The 24,510-nt window shown below is 40.0% G+C and overlaps 1 protein-coding gene across 4 annotated transcripts in view; it reads right to left on the bottom strand.

The window, feature by feature from the left end:
* The window catches only part of LOC125451281 (multiple PDZ domain protein), a 227,215-nt gene that overhangs the window by 131,563 nt on the left and 71,142 nt on the right, over positions 1-24,510 (bottom strand). For all 4 annotated transcript variants that reach the window (XM_059644577.1, XM_048528244.2, XM_059644578.1 and 1 more), the window contains 2 exons: positions 15,542-15,740; positions 3,158-3,262 (listed from right to left, as the gene is read on the bottom strand). In XM_059644577.1, the coding sequence (XP_059500560.1) occupies positions 3,158-3,262; positions 15,542-15,740 (304 nt within the window). The remainder of the gene's footprint in view (positions 1-3,157; positions 3,263-15,541; positions 15,741-24,510) is intronic.

A 24,510-nucleotide genomic window follows, 5' to 3' on the forward strand; every position in this document is an offset into this window, starting at 1 on the left:
CCATGAAAAATCGAAGGAACCTTCAGACTGTGGGAGGATACTTGAACACCCAGTGGAAACACACACCAATGCAGGGATAACTTGCAAATTACAGAGTCATCCAAGGAAAATCAAACCTGGGTACCTATCGCTTTGAGGCACAGTGTTAACCACTAAGCCACTGTGCAGCCCATCAGCCCTGGATATCTGAAATGCCTTTCAGGGTCTTAAAAAGTGATTTGAAAGTTCTTGATTATTTTAAAATAAAGTCTGCAGAGAATTAGAGCACGGGAACAGACCCTTCAGCCCAACTTACCCATGCCGACTAGGTTCCTTAAACTAAACTAGCCCCATTTGCCTGCACTTGGCCACATCCCTCTATGCTTTCCTATCCACCAACAAATCTAAATATCTTTTGAATTTTGTAATGGTATGCGCATCTTTGCCACTTCACCTGGCAGTTCATTCCATACACGCACTACCCTGTTTGAAGATGTTGCCGCTCAGGTCCCTTTGGAGCCTTTCCCCTCCATAACTTAAACATATGCCCTCTAGTTTTGGACTCCCCTACCCTGGGGAAAAGACATTGGCTATTCACTTTAAACCTATGTTCTCCATGATTCAACCTCAAGGTCACCCCTCAGCTTACTGAACTCCAGAGAAAAAAAATCTCAGCTTATCCAGCCTTCCCTTATAACTCAAACCCAGCAGTCTTAGTAACATACATGTAATTTTTTTTGCACTCTTCCCAGTTCAATGGCATTTTCCCTTTTGCAGTGCAACAAGAATTGTACATAGTACTCCAAACGTGACCTCACCAATGTCTTGTACAGCTGTAAATATGACATCCCAATTCCTGTACTCAGTGCTCAGACTTATGAAGGCAAGCATGCCAAATGCCTTTTTCACCACCCTGTTGAACTGTGGCATCACTTCCAACAAACTATATATCTGCATGCCTAGGTGTCTCTGTTTGACAACACTCCCCAGGGCCCTACTATTAACTACACAAGTCATGTTCTGGTTTACCAAAATGCAGCACCTCACATTTAAACTGAACTCCACCTGCCGTTCCTTTGCCAATGACACAGCTTATCAATATGCCATTGTACTCAGGTAACATTCTTCGCTGTCCACTATGTCACTAATTTTAGTGTTGTCCATAAACTTATTAGCCATTTGTCATCCAAATCACTTATATACATGATAAACAATGGTGCACCCAGCACCTATCCTTGCGGAACACCATTGCTCACAGGCCTCCAGTCAAATAAGCAACCCTCAATCACAAACCTCTGTCTCATACCGTCAAGCTAATTTGTATCCAATTGATTAGCTCTATCTGGATCTCATGTGCTCTAATCTTACTAACCAGTCTACCATTCTGAATCTTGTCTAAATTCCATGTAGACAATGTCTTTTGCTTTGCCTTCAACTATCTTCCTCGTCATCTCTGAAAGCACGCAATCAAGTTTGAGAGACATGATTTCCCTTGCACAAAATCATGTTGACTACCCCTAATCAGTCCTTGCCTTTCCAAGTACATGTAATCCTGTCTCTCAGGATCCCCTCTAACAACTTATCCACCACCGGTGACAGGTTCACCAGTCTATCGTGCCATGGCTTTTCTTTACTATCTTTCTTAATTAGTGGCACATTGTCAACCTTCCAGTCTTTTCAATACCACTCATGTGGCTGTTGTTGATTCGAATATCCCTGGTAGGGGCCTCACAATTTCCTCCGTAGCTTTCTTCAATGTTCTATCAGATCACTTTTATGTGTTTTAAGACCTCCAGCACCTCCTGTTCTGTGATGTAGACTCTTTTCAAACTATCACTATTTATTTCCCCAATGTCTACCTTTTGTATCTTTCTTTATAGTAAATATTCATGAGAAATATTAGTTTAGGATCTCACCTAACTCCTGTTGTTCTACACAGATGGTCACGATCTTTAAGGGGCCTTTTTCTCTCCCTAGTTACTCTTTTGCCCTTGATATACTGGTAGAATCTCCTTGGATTCTCATTTACCATATGCTAAAAGTATTTAATGTCTCCTTTTTGCGCTCTTGACTTCCCACTTATGTGTACTCCTACACCTCCTATACTTCAAGGTACTTACTTGATCTCAGCTATCTATACCAGAACTATACCTCCTTCCCTTTCTTGGCTGGAGCCTCAACATCTTGAGCCATCCAGTGTTGCCTACTCCTACCAGCCATGCCCTTCACACTAACAAGAACATGCTTTACCCGAATGTTCATTCGCTCACCTTTGAAAGCTTCCTACTTGCCAGATGTCCCATTGTCTGTGAACAGCCGCCCCCAATCAAGTTTTAAACATTCCTATTCAATACAATCAAAATTAGCCTTTCCCAAATTTAAAAAAAAAATTAACTTATGGAACAGGCCTATCTTCTTCCATAACTACTTTAAAACTAACAGAATTATGGCTTCATCGTCATAGAATCCCTAGTGTGGAAACAGGCCCTTTGGCCCAACATGTCCATACTGATCCAAACAGCATCACACCCAGACCCATCCCCCAAATCTACACATCCCTGAACAGTATAGGCAATTAAGCATGCTAATTCACCTAGCCTGCTCATCTTTGGACTGTGGGAGGAAACCCATGCATACACAGAGAGAATATGCAAAGTCCGCACAGACAGTCACCGAAGGGCGGGACTGAACCTGGGTCCTGTGAGGCAGCAGTGTTAACCACTGAGCCACCGTTCCATCTCTGATCCCAAAATGCTCATCCACTATAACATCCTTGGCCCGTCTTAAATCCCAAGAGGAGACCGAGTTTTGCCCCTTAAAGTATACTCTGCATTTGTTTAGACCTATTATATTTAAAGATAAGAGGCAGGGGTTTGGGGATAACAGAAGAGGAGACAAGCAGTTAGACATACTGGGCTCCATCTCTATATATACGGTCTCCTTTAAACCACACACACCACACACCCCCACATCCCACCAGCCCAGCACCCCCATCTTCAGCATATATACCACCTTTCCCAGCTTCCAATAGTTTTGAAGGGTCACTGGACTTGGAACATGAACTCTGCCTTCTCTCCATAAATGTTGTCAGATTTGCCGAGTTTCTCCAGCAATTACAAAAAAACTTTACTCCAAATTTAAACAAAAACAAAAACAGTGACCTTGACTGAGGACTCACCTGGCAGAGAGTAGTGAAGATACATTGGCTGTGGTGATTCCTTCAAGCTGTCTACTCATGATCATCCTATACTTTTCCAAGTTCTCTGCAGGTACATATGTGATACTGCAACAAAATAATGTAAACATACTTAATAGTTTTAAAAAACATGCAAATCCCACACTTTACTAACATCTTCATGGATTCTAAAAAAATGGCGAAGAAATGACTGCATCAATAGGACCACTAGGGTTATTGGAAATGCCTTTAGGCTCTCAAAAAGGGATTTGGAAATATGATTATTTTAACATAAGGTTTATCTTAAAAGCGTGTGTTGAAGTTGTTCAGATCAAAGTATCTGAATCTTTGAGTACCATATTATGTTTCAACATGCATTTCATACCTACAACTGATAGATTCTACGGCTTAGAGGCATCAAATAGAAAAACGAATGCAAATACACCTCAAACAGTAACAGTAAAATGTTGCAGATGCTGAAGGATCTGAAATAGAACAAAGCGCTGGAGAAACTCAGGCGGTCTGGCGGCATCTGTGCAGAGGGGCAGTGTGAACATTTTTGAGTCTAAACTCTTTTTTGAAAGTCTGTGTTCCAAACAAGAGACATATTAGACTCAAAACGTTGCCTCTTTCTCTTCACAGATACTACTAGACCTGCTGAGTTCCTCCGGCACTCTCCATTTGGAATAGGAAAGTAAAATCATTTTGTTTTTATGCCAGAGTCAAATTCTCTTACACTTCTCATTCATGTGATGCTCTTATTTGGTATTCCATGAGTTTCCACATTCTTTTTTGATGACAAATTTAAGATGAGCTTCCCAAAACAAGACAGTAATAATCATTTACTGAAAATAACAGTAACCAATGGATACATTTCTTTTCTCTAAATCCAACCTGTTACAGTTGCAGAAAATCAAAAAAGTGCCAAAATCCAGCTAATTATTTGATTTTTCTTTCTCTCCACACGCAGATGGGGTCACTTACATAATATCTCAATATGCTATTTATCTTGACTAAATCTGAATCATTCAAATTCTTCTTGAAGCTTTATTTGTATTGTTAGTCAGACAAAGTAATTGTTGATAGTAAGCCAAAAGGAGCAAAGATGAAAATGGGACCATGAGTGAAAATGGATTGGCTGTGCTGAAAGGAGCTCAGATCATGACACGGCCTGGTTGTGGGGACAGATAAAAGGACATAGAAGGTGGTTAGGGTCTAAAATTATTAAACTTAGTGAATCCTGAAGGCTACAGAGTCCTAGGTGGAAAATGAGATGCTGTTGCTCCAGCTTGTGCTGTGTCTCAATAGAGAATATTCTATTTGTGAAATGAGCCTGAGCTTCCAGTTGTTTACAACTTCAACACACCACCATATTGTTGGACAACATCTGTCTCAGGGCTGTTGCAGTGCTCCAGATAAGCTCAATCTATCTACCCTTCCTCATAACTCAAATTTCCCAGCACAGGCAACATCTTGGTAAATCCCCACCGCATCTTCTCCACTACAATCACATCCTTCCTATAATTTAGTGACACGAACTGCACACAGTACTCCAATAATGGTTTAACAAACATGTTGAGTTCAAACACATCCTCTTCGCTCTTCCATTCTATGAATCAGCTAACAAAGGCAAGTCACAAGCCTTCTTTATCACCTCATCCCACTTTCAGATGTCTGTGGGCATGCAGACCAAGGTCCTTCTGATCTTCAATGTATTCATATTCGCTATCATTCATGGTGATCCTTTGACTTGTTAGCCCTCTCCAAATAGAACACTGAACAATTCAGCAGAGAGACATTCCCTTCAGTCCACCACAAGCCTGTGTCAACCACAACACAATTCTAAAATAATCCTGTCTGCTTGTACATAGTCCATATCCAACTATTCTCTGCCTGATCGTGTATCTGTCTAAATGCCCCTTAAAGTTTGCTATTGTATCCACTTCTACCACGTTTCCGGTCAGCTTGTTCCAGGCACCTACTACCTCAAAAAAAACCTTCTTTCCTCACCTTAAACCTACATCCTCTAGTATTTCACATCTCCATCCAACCTTTCCATGCCCCTCATGATTTCAAATATTTCTATCAGATCACACCTCAGCCTCCAAAGTTCAGCAAAAACAATTCAAATTTGTCCAACCTTTTCTTATAGCTAATACACTAATCCAGGCAACATTCGTGTAAATCTCTTCTGCACACTCTTCAAAACCTCCACATCGGATGGTGCAGCCACCAGAACTGCACAACATCTACTCTACTAACCTCATCTATCTTTTTGGTCACCTTTTATAAAAAGGCGTCAGTTCACACTTTTCCAAGTTGAATTTCATATACCACTACTTTGCCCATCTGAGCAGACTGCTGAATCCTCCGGCAGTTTATTGCTATCTTCCTCCAAACCAACTTTCGTGCCATCTGTGAGCCTCTTGAGCATACTGCCTGCATTTTTATCCCAATCATGCATACCATGAACTGCAATGTCCCCAGAACATTGTCCTGTTTCACCAAAAACAGATTTCCAGTCTCGACCTGTTTCCTTCATCTTCAGCAATTCTGGATTCAATGTGCCACTTTGCCTTAGATCCCATGGACTCCTACTTTCTTGATCGGTCTGCACTGATTCACTAATTCAAAATCCTTGCTAAAGTCCATTTAGATCCCATAGAAGAAATAACCCTCAACATTCCTGGATACCTACTGAGAAACTTCAAAATTGTCAAAACACAACTTTCCAATTCCAATGCTTGTTTTTACACCCAATTAAGCACCTGAGAAATGTAAATGGTGCAAATGGGTTTATATGACGGAGTGGCTTTTTATAAAAGCCTACATGCCTACATTAGTTTGAAACTTTATTTAATCTCAGCATGAGTTCTGAGGTATGCTCACAGGGATACAGAATGAGTTGATACGGAAGTTTAGGGGTTTAGAACAGAGTACATTTTATCAGGGTATGCAAAATGCTAAAGAGGATTGACAATGAAGTTGTAGGAAGGGTGTTTCCTGTGGGAAATTCTAGAATGGGAGATCATTGTTTTAGGATAAGGGATAGCATGGATAAACTTCTTCTCTCAGAGGGTCATGAATCTGTGGAATTCACTATTTCATTGTGGTGGATGCTGAGGCATTGAGTAAATGCAAACAGACAATTTTAAATTAGTTACAGGTTGACCAGTTAATAACAGCAGGCAATTAAGTTAAGGCCGATGTGAGATCAACCATGATCAACCAAATTGAGCGCTTGTGTAGGTAAATGGTGGGGGCTGATGGACTGTTTTATGTTTCACTGATTTAAAAAAAAGGTCAAAAAAATGCAGAACACCAAATTCAAGTTTCAGCCCAGCCCACCTGTGCATCAGTTCTGGGGCCACCCAGCCTGAATCCCATGAAACAATCACTCACCCAAAGCAAATATCTGAACTTCCAGTTCAGCTCCTGCATCAGAAGCAAAGGCTCAGTCCTTAGTGCCCAGGTACAAAGAATAATGTGTTTAGGTTAGACGCAGACTACTTACTTCTTTGAAATAAATCTTCCAAAAAGCTCATCCCTTATGGAAAATTGATTTAAATACAGCATTCATTTAACTGCAATAAAGTAGGTCAAAAGCGGAATTTGAGAAGCTGAGACTATAACACGATAGCACCAAGTCACATGGTTCTGAACTGTCAAATGGAAACAGTATTAGTTAATGATTGCAAATGTACTGCTTTAGGTCACTGCTTTATTAAAATAACGCTTTTTGCTTTGTGATGACCAAATATAGGATCAGCTGTTTACTTTCCTGGCTGCTATCTCTGTTAGGGAATGACAAAATAAAACGAGTCACCAGTGGCTTTTTTTTAAACAAAATACTTTCATCCTAACTTGCACTGTGGGGCTGCAGTGCTGACCACTGAGCCACAAAATTTATTCCCTGAAATGGTGAGGTCAAGGCCAGTAAGGGATGTGTTGAGAGATGGGTTTGATGATAGTATAAAGGTAGGGGTGGAGGTTAGATAGACCTTAGGATTGGGGTAAAAGTTTGGCACAACATCGTGGGCCGAAGGGTCTGTACTGTACTATGTTCTAAATATTACAGTGCCTGTAAATTTGGACAGATGAACAAAAGCTTCACCAAAGAGGTAGACACAAAACAGCATGTAAAGGCGATGACTCATGTAGCAAACTGGAAAGATTTAAAGAAATAATTCTAAATATTAGGCCATAGACACAGCCATCAGAGGGGTGATGAGAATTGAAGACAAAATAAAAAGATTTAAATTTTATAAAATCTCAAAATCACAATTATTGTAGAACAGAATGAGGTCATACAGTGAAACATGCTTTCATTGGGTCTATTATTTAATGCCAATCTCTTAATTTTCCCCATATCCCTGCATTTATTGATATCCAAAAAAAAACTACTTGATTGCCACAGTTGAAACTGTCTCCACATTTTCAGGCAACGTATTCTATACCCCAACAGCTTAATGTGAAAAAACACTATTCCAAAATTGCCCTTGTTTCATTTGTACATTAATTTAATGCCCTCTTGTTCTTATTTCTTCAAGAAGCAAAAACAGCTTCACCCTACCTGCTCCAGCTAGCTTGCAAGATTTGGAAAACATCAAATAAGCTCTCTTCCTGGGCTCCTCAACATCAGGAAGATTTCTTTAATCTATTCACATATCTAAAGTTTTGCATAACAGGAACCATTCTAGTGCATCAATTCTGCAGTCTCCTTCTGTATTCAATTTTATATTTTCTTTCACTGTTCTTCCAACTGAAGTGCATCATAGAACATTACATAGAACATTACAGCACAGTACAGGCCCTTCAGCCCTCGATGTTGTGCCAACCTGTCATACCGATCTGAAGCCCATCTAACCTACACTATTCCACGTACGTCCATATGCTTGTCCAATGATGACTTAAATGTACTTAAAGTTGGTGAATCTACTACCGTTGCAGGCAAAGCGTTCCATTCTCTTACTACTCTCTGAGTAAAGAAACTACCTCTGACATCTGTCCTATATCTTTCACCCCTCAATTTAAAGCTATGCCCCCTCATGCTCGCCGTCACCATCCGAGGAAAAAGGCTCTCCCTATCCACCCTATCTAACCCTCTGATTATTTTATATGTCTCAATTAAGTCACCTCTCAACCTTCTTCTCTCTAACGAAAACAGCCTCAAGTCCCTCAGCCTTTCCTCAGAAGACCTTCCCTCCATACCAGGCAACATCCTGGTAAATCTTCTCTGCACCCTTTCCAAAGCTTCCACATCCTTCTTATAATGCGGTGACCAGAACTGTACTCAATACTCCAAGTGTGGCCGCACCAGAGTTTTGTACAGCTGCAGCATAACCTCTTGGTTCCGGAACTCAATCCCTCTATTAATAATACCTAAAACACTGTATGCCTTCTTAACAGCCCCGTCAACCTGGGTGGCAACTTTCAAGGTGACCAAGCAGGTAGATGAGAGTAAACCGGTTGATGTGGTGTATATGGATTTCAGCAAGGCGTTCTATAAGGTTCCCCACAGTAGGCTATTGTACAAAATGCGGAGGAATGGAATTGTGGGAGATATAGCAGTTTGGATCGGAACTCAATCCCTCTATTAGTACACGGACACTGAGATCTCTCTGCTCATCTACACTACCAAGAATCTTACCATTAGCCCAGTACTTTGGTTTCCGGTTACTCCTACCAAAGTGCATCACCTCACACTTGTCCGCATTAAACTCCATTTTCCACCTCTCAGCCCAGCTCTGTAGCTTATCTATGTGTCTCTGTAACCTACAGCATCCTTCGTCACTATCCACAACTCCACCGACCTTCGTGCCGTCTGCAAATTTACTAACCCATCTTTCTACGCCCTCATCCAGGTCATTTATAAAAAAAAATGACAAACAGCAGTGGACCCAATACCGACCCTTGCAGTACGCCACTAGTAACTGGTCTCCAGGATGAACATTTCCCATCAACTACCACCTTCTGTCTTCTTTCAGCAAGCCAATTTCCGATCCAAACTGCTATATCTCCCACTATTCCATTCCTCCGCATTTTGTACAATAGTCTACTGTGGGGAACTTTATAGAATGCCTTGCTGAAATCCATATACACCACATCAACCGGTTTACTCTCATCTACCTGTTTGGTCACCTTCTCAAAGAGCTCAATAAGGTTTGTGAGGCACGACTTACCCTTCACAAAACCGTGCTGACTATCCTGAATCAATTTATTCTTTTCTACACGAATATAAATCCTATCTCTTATAACCTTTTCCAACACTTTACCAACAACTGAGGTAAGGCTCACTGGTCTATAATTACCAGGGTTGTCTCTACTCCCCTTCTTGAACAGGGGAACCACATTTGCTATCCTCTAGTCGTCTGGCACTACTCCTCTAGACAATGACGAGTTAAAGATCAATGCCAAAGGCTCGGCAATCTCCTCCTTGGCTTCCCAGAGGATCCTAGGATAAATCCCATCCGGCCCAGGGGACTTTTCTATCTTCACAATCTGTAGGATTTCTAATACCTCTTCCTTGTGAACCTCAATCCCACCTAGTCTAGTAGCCTGTATCTCAGTATTCTCCTCGACAACATTGTCGTTTTCTAGTGTGAATATTGTGGAAAAATATTCATTTAGTGCTTCCCCATCTCCTCTGACTTCACACACAACTTACCACTAGTATCCTTGATTGATCCTAATCTTACTTTCGTCATTCTTTTATTCCTTAAATACCTATAGAAAGCCTTAGTGTTTACCCGGATCCTATCCGCCAACAACTTCTCATGTCTCCTCCTGGCTCTTCTGAGCTCTCTCTTTAGGTCTCTCCTGGCTATCTCGTAGCCCTCAAGCACCCTAACTGAGCCTTCACATCTCATCCTAACATAAGCCTTCTTCTTCCTCTTGACCAGAGATTCCACTTCTCCGTATTTGGCATGAATCTCACCTGCCACTCATCTGCCCACTTCAACAACCTGTTACTGTCTTTTTGAAGTTCACACTACGTTACAATTTAACAATCTCATTTGAAGTGTGGCACATCTGATTGTACAGCAGTCCCTCAACACTGAAATGAAATGTTTTTGCGTTGCAGTCCTGTTTTGGAACTTGGGAACCAGAGGCCAAAATTGGAGGAGTTCATGCTTACACATAATGATAGCAAGACATCTCCCGGGAAACCACTGGAATAGCCGAGTCTAGACATAATTAAGACATAGAATTTGTTTCACCTACCCCCTTAATCAATAGCATAAAACCCAGCATATTCCCACCTTTTTAATTCAAGTTCTCAAACAATCTTGATTGGACCTGAATTACAATTCTCTGGATTACTCCTGTCATATTACTACACTAGGGGTCAAATAATTGAGAACAGTAAAGTGGGCAGGCGTTAAGAAGAACAAAACTTGTTTGATACAAAATTGAACAACTGAGTCCCAACATCAGCAGAATTGCATATACACCATACAGTCCACTGAAGCTGAACTTTCTCAATGCATTTTTCAGCGTGAATTCTGTGGAGTCCCTTCCAAAGCTTTAGTATCGAGCCCCAGTCAGGTCAGGCCAAATGTCAGGGATAACCCCAAAGTTTGGCAATCTTGGAAATCAATGACACACGGAATAAGGCCAGTTGAGGTAAGTTACTTGCAGATTTCGAGCAGCCACAGTATTTTGATTTATTACTGATGATAACAGATGGATCTTATGTAAGATACTTGATGACTTGAATCCCTGAAAAGGATGAAACTAAAATAACTTCTTTAAAAAACAAAAATCAATACAGACCCCATGGGAAAAGGAGAGGACCCAGCATAAGGAGTTGCTCCAAAAAGTATTGCTTTGTAGGAAGAGAGAGACGTTGACATGACCCAAGTGTACTTATAGGCCAATTTTCTACCTTTACTTGTATAACCAGATGTACCCATTAAATTAGAATGCAAATCAAAGAACAATTGATCAATCCAGAAAAGCCTACAGAAAATCTGCACAAAATCCTAGGTGATGCATCAAGCAATATATGAGAAGATATAACAAAATTGCAAATTTTGAACCTGAATAACATGAAGCAAACAAATACATTATCTTCATGTAACAGAACTATACAGTCTTTCAAATGTATTTTGAATAATCAAATTTTAAAGTTGAAGTAATTTAGTTAAAACTGAAAGATTGAAGCAATGTGTATCTGGCTAAAAGTCACCAGTGAATCAAACATGATTAAATTTTCTGAAGAAGGGTCTAAGCCCAAAACGTCAGCCTTCCTGCTCCTCTGATGCTGCTTGGCTGGCTGTGTTCATCTAGCTTTACACCTTGTTATCTCAGATTCTCCAGCATCTGTAGTTCTGCTATCTCATGATTAAGGCATCTGGTGTTTATTAAAATGACAGTTTATCATTTTATATACTTGCAGCAGTTTCTTAAAACACTAATAATCACACATAAAAAGAGGATTGTTCACCACCAGGTGTATACGGAGATCTAGAATGTGAAAAATATTATGATGCAGCATCTTTTACACTAGTGGCACATTACATGTGAAATTTTCATCAAAGATGCACAGATATTAAAGCCTGGTATGAATTAACAATGAAAATAATGGAGTACTTTGTATGCATTTAATACCACATACAAAATAACTATTTCATTGTGATTTCATATGCAGAATCATTGGGCCCCGGATACATGCATTCTATTCAATGTGGAGTTATCTAACTTTCTTAAGAGTTATCTACTTAATATAGAATCATAAACATTGAATCCTTACAGTGTGAAAGCAGGCCATTTAGTCCACACCAACCCTCCATAGAGTATCCCACCCAGAATCACCCTCTCCTCTATCAACCCTGTGTTTCTCATGACTAATCCACCTCGCCTGCATAGTACCATAGCCCTACAAAGCAGCTCTGTAATTATGTTACTTTTAAAATATGTTATTTTTCTGTTTTGAAAGATTTTACTACATCTGTATTCATTAGCCTTTTAGACAATGAATTTTAGATCAAAATTTATGGAGTAAAAACAATATCCTTAGTATCACTGGCTAATCTGCTGATCTCATTCCTTTTGCCATGGAAGGTGAGTTGAAGTGCTGCTTAGGCCTCTGTTTGTTAGTCTGTTTGTTTGTAAACAACATATTTCAAAAATTTATTGTCAGATTTCACTGGAAATTGAAATACAGGTCGGATACGGCCAACCTAAGTTTAAAAAAAAAGACTGACAGTTTTGGATAAATCATGGATCTGTATGCAGGTCCTGACATTTTAAATTTTAAAAAATGTTCGATTTTCCTTTAGAATGCTGTGGACTGATTTAGAATGTTGTGGATTTTCTCAGTCACAGTCACAGAATTTGTCAAAGCTGTCAAAATATAACAGGAGAGTTTTAGAGCTGAGTGAATGAGATTTGGCTTGAAGTCTCTTCAGTGAGATGGAAACGCTTAATGGAAGTATTAACTAGACATCTGACAGACAGATAGGGCCTTGGTTGAACATCTCATCTGAAATATGGCCGCTTCATCAGTGCACTTTCCTCACTACTGTATTGAAGTTGTATCCTTGGTTTTGATGCGATTGTGTCCTGGAGTGCGACTTGACCCTGGGACATTGTGGGTCAGGGACAAGGAAACTAACTGAGCTATAGATAATAGCATTCCATTGAATTTGCCCTGTACTTTTTAAATCTGTGTCCTCTGGTTACTAGCGTTTCACCTAATGGAAACAGATGTTCCATAAGAGAGAGGATGTAAGCCAGATTTATTTCCCTCAAAAAGGGAAAATAGTTCTTTGTTCATTATCCAATTACTTCTATTTTTCAAAGACCATAACGAACGAAGGAAATATATCATGGGTATGCTCATTTCTCATGTTAAAACTGCAGTTCTTCATCAAAAGTGAAAGCTACAAACTCATTTACAAATAACATAATATCTAAATCAGGTCACACTGACAAACTAAACGTTGCAGTCAACTGAAAGAAAATATGATGAAAATATGAAACACAAATTATGTTTAACATGTCAATTACTTCAAAGCAGAAATAAGTTAACAAAAAGTGCAAAGGGCAAATTAATTTCTAATCTATTGAACAGAATGATCAGCTTTTCAAAAATGATGTATTTAAGAATTAATAGTTAACTTTTTGTTAATTCACAAACTTGGGAATCCTATTGGTGTCAAATATGAAGAGACAAAAGTCAGTGCCTTTTTCTAGAAAAGTCCAATGAGAACAAGTAAATAAAGTTGTATTTTGAAATAGAAGAAAAACAAAAAAAATGTTACCGTGGTTGTATCACTTTATTCATTCCAACAAAAAGGGAGAGATTTCAAATATCCACTTCAATATTTTTGGCTGAGGCTTAATTCTTTATTTGGATCAAGAGCCTAAATATATTGCTCTTTTCTGCGCTAACCTCCCCCCCACCCCAGAGAAATAGTTTAAGGATCTGTTGAACATGGACAGAGGCCATTAGCTTGTCAAGCTATCCTTGGATAAGGACTTTTGAGGAAAATAAACTCTTTCAAAAGAGCTTTAATAGGTTTGATTAAGAATGTACTTCTCTTGATGTGGTCATCATACAAAATCTATGTGACCCTGACAGCAAGCTGAATAATTGACAGGGAGGAAATCCTAAGAACCAAAATTATAAAATTTTTGAGCAAAATCATGGCTAGGATAAACACTTACAAATACCCAAAAACAAAACCTGAGAGGTTCAACACTTCAGATTCTCCAATTGCATCAACATGTCTTTGAAACAGACCGCTAAATTTTATTTTCCTCTTCAAATAGATTGAGATAAGTTAGGGTCAGAATTGCTGCCATTTCCCACGTAATTTTCAAAATGATTAAAATAATCTATTGCCCAAATTTTGGAGCAGCATACCAACAGTGAAACTCTCAACTTTTGCTGTTACTACGTCCCTCTGAACTGACTTCAACTTAAATGATTAGTCCTACTGTACAAAGAAATGAATTACACTTTTTTCAACGAGGTGTAATTATAATATTACAAATTTTAATTGAGTGGCATTTTCAGTTCACTATTACATCAGAACAGACACACTAGCCCTGAAAACATAAATTTAAAGAGTTAAAAGAACAGTACTTTTCCCTGCAACCGCAGGAAGTGCTACACCTGCCTCTACATCTCCCCCCTCACCCCCATCCCAGGCCCCAAGAAGACTTTCCACATCAAGCAGATGTTCACCTGCACAACCGCTACACATTATACCGCATCCACTGTTCCCGTTATGACCTCCTCTACATTGGGGAAACTATGCAGAGGATTGGGGACCACTTTGCAGAATACCCACGCTCGGTTCACACTAATCAACTGCACCTTCCAGTCGTGAACCATTTCAACTACCCCTCCCATTCCGCAGACATGTTCATCCTGTACCTCCTGCAATGCCACAACGATGTTACCCAAAGGTTGCAGGAACAGCAACTCATTCTGCTGGGGAACCCTGCAGCCCAATGGTTTCAATGTGGACTTCACAAGCTTCAAAATCTCCCCTCTCCCTACCGCATCCCAAAACCAGCCCAGCTCGTTCCCGCCTCCCTAACCTGCCCTTCCGCCCACGTATCCCCTCCTCCTACCTCAAGCCCCACCCTCATCTCCTACCTACTAACCTCAACCTGCCCCCTTGACCTGTCCATTCTCCCTGGACTGAACTATCTCCTCCCTACCTCCCCACTACACTCACCTCTACTGGCTCCATCCCTGCCTCTTTTGATCAGTCTGTCTATCTGCCTCCCCTTCTCTCCCTATTTATTTCAGAACCCCCTTCCCCTCCCGCATTTCTGAAGAATGGACTAGGCCCGAAACATCAGCCTTCCTGCTCCTCTGAAGCTGCTTGGCCTGCTGCGTTCATCCAGCTCTACAGCTTGTTAGCACAGTTTATTGTCTGCTTTACTGCGTCAGAACACGTCAAATGTAATCGGCTGCCTATAATGCTTGGTACATCACTTTGGATCCTGGAGATGTCATTGACTCAGTATCGTATTCAAAGTGGCTTCCATAAATTCACACCACATATGTTAGGAAACCTTTCTGGGCAACTTTGAAAGTTAGCGTAAGCATCACTCTGCCACAGACTATGAAACTGCCTTCAGGGCTGTCTACAGGACCATGATGAAAAACTAGTTCAAGTGGTGTAAAAGCAATGAAATAAGGATGGGGTAGGAAATATTTTGTGTGCCTTTCTGCGTTTTAGTGTTCTGTATTATGACTTAAATCTCTATCGTCTGCAAAATGGTTTTAATATATCAACGGTCCCGAGTCCCTATGAAAGCTTCTTCTAGACGGACTTAAACATTAATAGCTTTTCATCTTTATCACCTATCCATCACCGCACTACTAATTATTCAAACTTTAAGTTTTCTTTTGTCGCTTACATTATGTCTGGTCCAGTTAACGAGTATCTTCGAAGCATCGCACGAGACTCAGCATTGGTGAGATCTGTAGTTGGCTCCCCATTGATTGCTAAGATGGAGTCACCAACCCCAATTCGGCCATCACGACTGATGGATCCACCATGAATAATGTTGCGCACTATCATTCCTGATCCATCCTTACTGGCACTCACAGTCATTCCTACAAGTTTAGGAAGATATTCACACATACAACAGAATATTAAAAAATGTGAAATTAAGTTAGCCATTCAACACAAAAAGCCATTTTTCTCACACACTTTTATAATTGCAAATTTCCCAATGTATTTAGTTACCGGAGGAAAATGGCAAAGTTCGAAAGATATTTCAAGAGAAAAACTCAAATTCGTCTGGTCTCTGCAAAGAAGTATTACAAGTGAACTAAAGTAATCAATTTCATTAATTGCTTGCTTCCTTTACCAATACTTCATTAGTCCCAAAAGAACTGGAAACAGTGTTCATCAACAGCAAAACATGAACTTTCAAGACCTTTAATTACATAGCAGTTCCTACAGAACACCAAATAAATTCTTACTCAAAGAAAAATGCCAGCTGTTCCTTTCAAATCTGATAGCTCAATCATTATATTACATCTATTAGAATGGCAACTTAATGTTAACAAAATGACAGACGGTTTTAAAAATATGAATTTTAAACAAAAACAATGTCATTTTTAAAATAAATTTCCTCCACAAACTTAGCTATCTCCCCACTACTATGCAAGATTCAGATTTTGCCATATTGCTTCTACACCAGTAAAAAGTAACACCTACATTTGGGGGAGAGTTTGTACTTTGGAAGCAATCAGTATGATTTTACTAAAAGCAAAGTACTTCCAGCATCCAACTGCCAGAAAAGCTCAGCAAGTTTGGCAGCATCTTTGGAGTTAGAAACAGAGTTAATGTTTCACGAAATATTATTGTTTCAAGTCCACAAATGCTACCAGATCTGCTGAGATTTTTCAACACTATTTCAGCAAGATTTTCCAAATTCGTATAATGGTACCCATAAAGTCATCTATGCAACTGCAATCCTCAATTTTATTATTAAAAATACCGAATGAATTTAAGGGTGGTAATAAAGAGCAATACATAAATAGATCTGAAACGTTTATAAAAATAAAAATAAAACATTTTAATTGAAGTGCCTGTACACTACCAGTGAATAAATACAGACTTCAAATAATTTTAGCAGTAGAAATTACCTTAATGAACTACATAATCATTTAATAATTAAGAGATGATATTGCAACTTCTGCAACATGCTAGTTCACTACACATCCAATTCATGGCTTAAGCTTTCATCTACAGTAGTTCTTTTGGTGGCACAAGTGGGGTTAATCTGGTTAGGTGGGTAGAAATACACATGGGGGCAGCATGGTGGCACAGTGGTTAGCACTGCTGCCTCACAGGGCCAGGGAACCAGGTTCAATTCCAGCCTCCAGCCCTGTCTGCCTGGAGTTTGCACATTCTCCCTGTGTCTGTGTGGGCTTCTTCCGAGTGCCTCGGTTTCCTCCCACAGTCCAAAGATGTGTAGGTTAGGTGGATTGGACATGCTGAATTGCCCCTGCTGTTCAAGTATGTGTAGATTAGGTGGGTTATCAGGGGATGGGTCTAGATGGGATGCTCTGAAGTTCAGTGTGGACTTATTGGGCCGAAGGGCCTATTTCCACACTGTAAGGAGTCAATGATTCTATAGTGGAGCAAGTTAAAAAAGTGTTGAAAATTTTCAGGATGTCAGAAAACCAGAATCCTTCAACTTGAGCGCCATCTGCAACATACAGCAAACACTCTTGTGACAGGTAGGTCAGCGTTTTAAACTTGGGGGCACAGTAATTAGTGGTAATGGGAGGAAGCTGTCATGGAATTTGACAAAACTTGCCAGATCTGTAGGGGCTAATCAGACCTCGCCATAAAAAAAGGCACACTTACAATAAAAATGGAGGACCTCAATACGCAGATGGACTGGAAAAATTGTTGGTAGTGGATCCCACGAAAAAGGGCTTCCTGGAATATCAATGAGACTTCTTTTAAAAAATAAGTAAACAGCAGATTGTGGCACTACAGAACTGATTTTGGTGAAGTGTAATGAGGGAGACTTAATTACGGTGAAGGAACCCCCGAGAGGGCAGTGACCATAACATGATAGAATTCATCCTGCAGTTTGAAGGGGAGAAGCTGGAATCAGAAATAATGGCATTAAGTTGGAGGAAAAGTTAACTACAAAGACACAAGGGAGGAGATGGCCAGAGCCGTCAAAGGTAGGTCATGCCAGGCAAGTCTATTAGTATTCTTTGATAACGTTGCAACAAAGTTAGATAAAGGATAGCAAGAGGATGCAACTTACACGGATTTCCAGAAGGCCTTTGATAAGGTGCCACACAGGGGGCTGCTAAATGAGATAAGATCAGAAGTGATGGTATTAATGGTGTTATAGGCAAGTACTGGCATGGGCAAAGGATTGGCTGACTAGCAGAAAGCAGAGGGACAGCCAGGGACTAGTGGAATTCCAAAGGTCACTGTTGGAACTATACTATTCACATTATACATTCATGAACTGGACAAAAGGAACTGATGGCATTATTGCTAAATTTGCAGGTGTCACAAAGAGATATTGAGGAACACGTAGCATTGAGGAGGTGGAGAGGGTGCAGAAGGACTTGGACAAGATATGATAATGGGTACAGTGTGACAGATAACATACAACATGAGAAAGGAGGAGGTAATGCACTCGAAGAGGCACAGACTTTTCTAAATGGGGAAAGGCCTTGGAAACCTGAAGCATAAGAAAGGACTTGGAAATCCTAGTTCAGAATTCTCAAGGTTAATTTGCAAGTTCAACGGGCAGTTAAGGTGGCTCATGCAATGTTAGCATTCATTTCAAGAGGTTGAGAATACATGAACAGAAAAGTACTGTGAAGGATATATAAGGCTACTGTCAGACTACATTGGGATGCTGAAAGCAACTATGGGTCCCGTATTAAAAAGGAAGATGATGCTGGCCTTGGAGAATCTCCAGGACAGGTTTACAAGAACAATCCCAGGGATAAAGGGCTTGTCATGGATGGAGCTTAGGGTTAGGGGTGGAGTGTGTGCGTGTGCGTGTGCATATAGAATTAGCAGGTGATGCTGACATCCAAAAGGCCTCAGAGTGAAGACATGACCCTTTAGAACTGAGATGAGGAGGAATTTCTTTAGCCACAGATGGCAAGAGAGTCTATAGAACTCATTGTCTCAGGAGGCTGTGCAGAGCAAGTCATTTTGCATCATATTTAAGAGAAGGGATCAAAAATTACACGGAGAAGGCATGAGAACAGAGACTTTTCCAGCCAAGATCGAGGAGCAGTCTTGATGGGTCAAAAGGTTTAAATCTACTCTTATATCTTATGGTCTTATACTCCAGTGTAACAACCAGTTACAATCAGGTAACAATCCAGGAACAATCCAAATTCTCTGTTTTTAGTTCTGAATTAGAGTCATTCACAGAGGATCTTGGGAAGTAGAGAAATTGTCTGTTGGAAGTTCAAACAATATAGAATCCCTACAGTGTGCAAACAGGCCCTTCAGCCCAACATGTCCACACCGAACTTCAGAGAACTCCACCCAGACCCATCCCCCTGTAACCTGCCTAATCTACATACTCCTGAACACTACGGGCAATTTAACATGACCAATTCACCTAAACTGCACATCTTTGGATTGCAAGAGGAAATCAGAGCACCCGGAGAAAGCCCACACATACACAGAGAGAATGTGCAACCTCCAGACAGACAGTTACACGAGGCTTGAATCAAAACTGAGATGCTGGCGCTTTGAGGCAGCAGTGCTAACCACTGAGCTACTGTGCCATCCCTACATCCTGGGCAATTCCTATGTCTGACTCATCTGAGGACTTCTATCAAGTTCTAACCTGCAGCTTGGATCTTGCACTCATCTGAAAATCCAAAGACTGGAAAATCTGGCTCAACAAGTAATGAGCTGCAATGGCAGAGCTGCAGCTACAGACTGCAGATGGCAGCAAGACATGGTAAATTAGATTTGTACATTTTAAATTTTATATGCATTTTCAGTAGCAAAATCCTTAGTTAAACAAAATAAATACTGAAATTAAATGTTGTAAATATTTTAGTAAGAGCAGCAGTTCTGTCATGATTCCAGATTTCCAGCATACAAAGTATAATGCTGCCACTTCAGAGATTAAATACTGGTTTCATACAGGAGCAGAAATTTTATAAATGATACTACAACACAACCACAATGAGCTTTCTATCTGCTTGTGACAATGGTGTCTGTTTCTCTTCTTTCCATTTCTTAGCAAGTCTTTCTTCCTTCAGGTTACTTACTGGGTGCTTTGCCAACATAAAACTTATTTCAACTCCAGTCAGAATATTGGATGGGGTGTGATTGTGAGGATGGGGGTAATAAATAACTCTATAATTTGTGAAGTTATCAACAAATGGCTTTCTATCCTTCTGAGGTCAGAACTATAAACTACTATTTAAAATTAGGTCCATTGTCAGATCATTCATTTCACACAGACTAATGGAAGACTGCAGGTGAAATTTAGAGCTTTCTTTATTTAAGAGCATAGAAACTGCAAGAAGACCACATGGTCTGTCAAGTCTGCTTAGTCACGTAAGATCACACTTGACACCTTCCAATAGGCCTCATTCTTTGAGACTAAAGATCTGAGACTCCCAGCCAGATCTAAATGATGGCATCGCGATATGGTCACTGTGGAAAGAAATTCGAATGCTCACATTGAGGATACTTCCCAGCAATCAATGTGGCACTACCACAGTGCTGAAGGAGTTAGTTTCAAACAAATTTTGCTATTCAAGACAGGACATCCATAACAATGCCATCAGCAGCAGCTGATTCATTTTAAAAGCCATGCACCCTGACAACAGCACTGAAGACTTGTACAACAGAACTTGTCCTCCCCTACAGCTGATCCAGTCCATCTACCTAGGCATCTATCCAGATATAGAGAATTTCAGTTGTTATCGCCAGATACACAAAAAAAAGTCTATTAACAGGTAAAAAAGGTAAAATTGTAATAGTCAAAGAACAAAGGAAGCTAGAGCACAGGAACAGGCCCTTCGGCCCTCCAATCTTGTGCTGATCAAGATCCTCTGTCTAACCTGTCATCTATTTTCTAACGGTCTGTGTCCATTTGCTCCCTGCCCATCCATGTACCTGTCCAAATATATCTTAAAAGACGCTAACGTGTCTGTGTCCACCACCTCCGCTGGCAACGCGTTCCAGGCACCCACCACCCTCTGTGTAAAGAAATTTCCACGCATATCTCCCTCAAACTTTCCTCCTCTTGCTTTGAACTCATGACCCCTAGTAATCGAGTCCCCCACTCTGGGAAAAAGTCCTACCGGACCATACAGCTGCTCTTTCATTGAAGAGAGTTGACTGATGGTTTAACCTGTGAGTCATCACACTTCAGGCAAGGGGAAAGGTAGAGGACAGTCCTTCATGGTAACTTCAACTGGTGCAGAAATTGAATGTATCACTCTGCATCGCCGAGTAGCCATCCAGCCAAAGGAGACAACCAATCCGTTATTATCAATCCAAACTATTAATGCATCAGTATACTCTTAACAAAGAGAAGTGATGGAAGTAAAGTAAGTAAAGAGATGAAAACAATCATTAAAAGTGCTATCAACCAGGATTTGCTTTACAATAACCTGCTAACTGAAGCTCACTTGGGTTCTGTCAAAGCCAGTCAGCTACTGACCTGATTACAGCCTTGGTTTGCGCATGGACAAGACTGACCAGAAAGTGAACTGGACTAGGCATATAAATACAAATGGCCAAAAACAGATCAGAGGCTAGGAACACAGGCAGAGAATAACTCCCCAAAACCTGCCCTCCAACTGCAAAGCAGAAGCACAGTCTGGTGAAAAACTGCCAATATGCCTGGATTAGTGCAGCTCCACCAACACTCAAGAAGCTCAACACCATCCAAGTCAAAGCAGCATACTAGATAATAACGATAACCACAAGCATTCACATTCCCCAACCGCTGATGCATCTATAAGATACACTGCAGCAACCCAACGTTGCTCTGAGAGCAGCTTCCAATCTCAACCACCATCTTAGAAGGCCAAGGACAGTAGTTACAGGAGAACACAATCACCTAAAAGTACCCTTCTCGATAACATTCCATCCTAACTTGAAATTATATTTCTGATACATCATTGTTGCTGGGTCAAAATCCTGGAACTCCCTTCATAACAGCAAGTACCTACAGCAAGCAGGTTACAGAAGTTCAAGAAGCTCTTCTTCTAGCTGGGAGTCACAGTGATGAATAACGATGTTGGCCCAGCCAGCGAACCCCACATGCCCTTTCTGAATTAAAACTCTCTTGGGTAGAAAAGCTGAAGATTCTCATACTTTGAGTGAAGACTTTTCTTCTCATCTCATTACTAAACTATTGGCCCTGTACAAAACTGTGGTCCAGGTCCAATCAGGGAAATAACACCTCTGTCTGTCACAGCACTTCATAACCTTTCTTATTTCAATAAGACAACCTCTTATTCTTCTAGGCTCTAGAGTACACTGACCCTGTTTACATTGTCTTTCATCACTGGTTAATCTTTTCAACAATGGTGCCTACCTACCTTATTCACTCTGCCCACATTTATCTGTATCTCTTCCAATGTAACAGCATACTTCCAAAGTATGATGTAAATGGCACAAAACATTCTAAGCGTGATCACACACCAATGTCCCATACAACCTTGCAAGGTCTCTATTCTCACTCTGCAATCCCTTTGCGATAAAAGGCCATCATGGCACACCTTTTCATTTAAGTCATTAATATAGATTATTAATAGCTGAGGGTTCAGCAAAGACATTTGTGACACTCCACTAGTCACAGCCCGCCAATGTGAAAATGCCCAAATCACCATTCCCAACTTCATGAGCTTTCATCTTGAGTTGCACAACATCTAATGAGTTTTGAAAAACCAAGTACCTATATACATGTTCTGGTTTTCCCCTTAGCCACGAAACTATTTATATCTTTCAAAAGCTAATACATTTGTCAAAACGGATTTCCTTTTCAAAAAAAACCACGCTGACTTATTTTAAGCATATTATGCATTTTTCTGTACACTTGAGATATTTCTTAATAAAATTCAGCAGTCTGATGTCAACCTGACTGGTTTGAAGCTCTTGGTTTGCTCTCTTACCTTGAGTATCAAACAATTGCCAATTTGCTGCAACTGTTCCAATATCCAAGAAGTGGTGGTGCTGGAGTTGGACTGGGGTGGATAAAGTTTTAAAAATCACACACCACCAGGTTATAGTACAACAAATTTGTGAAATCACGAGTTTAGTGTGATGTTTGACAATATCCAGGAAACTCTGGAAAATCATTGCAACATGTTCACTATCTCTGTAGCTATCTCTTTTACATGATAGAATGAAGGTCATTACATGATGGAATTTTGATGAAGTTTTCACTACTACTCTTCTCTGCTGATATTGGTTAGCTCAAATTTTCTCACTCATTAGCACCGATTTCCATCTATTTTGACAAGTAGCTTGTACTTTGTTGTGACAACAGACACACTTTGAGTGTTCAATGCCTCTGCCACTTCCTCACTCCTGATAATTCATCCAATTTTCAGTTTTGTTATTCTTTGTCTTTTCACATATTTGCACAAATTCTTACAATGTTTAAATGATATTCAGTAGTTTACTCATATTCAATTTTATTGCTCACCTAATTGGCACTTGGTGGCTTCGGAATACTGAATCCTCAGATTTCTACTTTTCTTCGCAAAATCCAGTACTATCTACACCTTGCTTGCAAACCACGAATGAATCTTGAGAAGTTTTCCCTTCTCAGTGCAATGTGTTTTGGTTGAAATATTGAATATGTATTTCCCACTATTAATTTACATGCCTTTATATGCTTACATATTCTAACTTGGCTACTGGCACTTTAAAATGGATCATTAAATCAACTTTAAGTAAAAAAAAATCTAGGAGTGATCTTCTGAGCCTTATTTAAATGTGAATTCCTAGATGTTTTAAGAACAAATTAATGAAGATTGTGCAACACCTGAATTTTTAAAATAGAGTTTATTGGAGATAAAAGGCCATAGGATTCAATGGGACCACATTATCTCATCAGGCTTTTGTAAAAAAAAATCTTAAATTTCTGATGTTTGAAAAACAATTGACATCTAATCTCTGCTTTGGAGAGTTCTTTTTCCCCTGAAGAATGTTTTTTCCCCCATCTCCCCCCACCCCCCAACCACCACCCCCGCAACCCCAAGAGAGCGATTTCATTGCAATTTTGTTTTAATTATCCCTTTTAGCCTGTTTACTCAATCAAACTCTTGTTATTACCTGTGCAATTGCCTTTGAAGTAGTTCAGGCTGTTTTTCCTCTGATTGGAATATGACATTTTCAAATTTTATGTAGAAATCAATTGTAGTGATCTATGATTACTAATTAGCCGTGCCTCATCATATAATGACTAAAATAACCTTATTGTTCATTATTTCAGAACACATAGTATCAGAAAACACAGTCACAACAGCAATCAACTTATCTTCCAGACCAATCATTGCTTACTTGAGTTCAGTGCTTACTTGATTTGTCCAGTTACAAGGATTGTCTGTGGATAAATTCATTGTGTTAATTCACTTCAAAGAATATCACCATTCTTTCACTGTCTGTGGATCAAAATCCTGGAACTCACTTCCTATCACATCTGTAGGAGTGCCCTCACTAGATGGGTTACAGCAATTCAAGATGGCAGCATGCCACAACCTTCTGAAGGGCAATTAGTGAACGGCAAAAATGCTGGCATGTTCGTGATACCCACATCCTATGAATATAATTTAACAAGAAAAATGTCCTGCAAGGTATACCATTTTGAATGTGGTTACTTATAATTTTGAG

This window comes from Stegostoma tigrinum, chromosome 3 (genome assembly GCF_030684315.1).
Source record: "Stegostoma tigrinum isolate sSteTig4 chromosome 3, sSteTig4.hap1, whole genome shotgun sequence".
NCBI classification, from domain to species: Eukaryota; Metazoa; Chordata; class Chondrichthyes; order Orectolobiformes; family Stegostomatidae; genus Stegostoma; species Stegostoma tigrinum.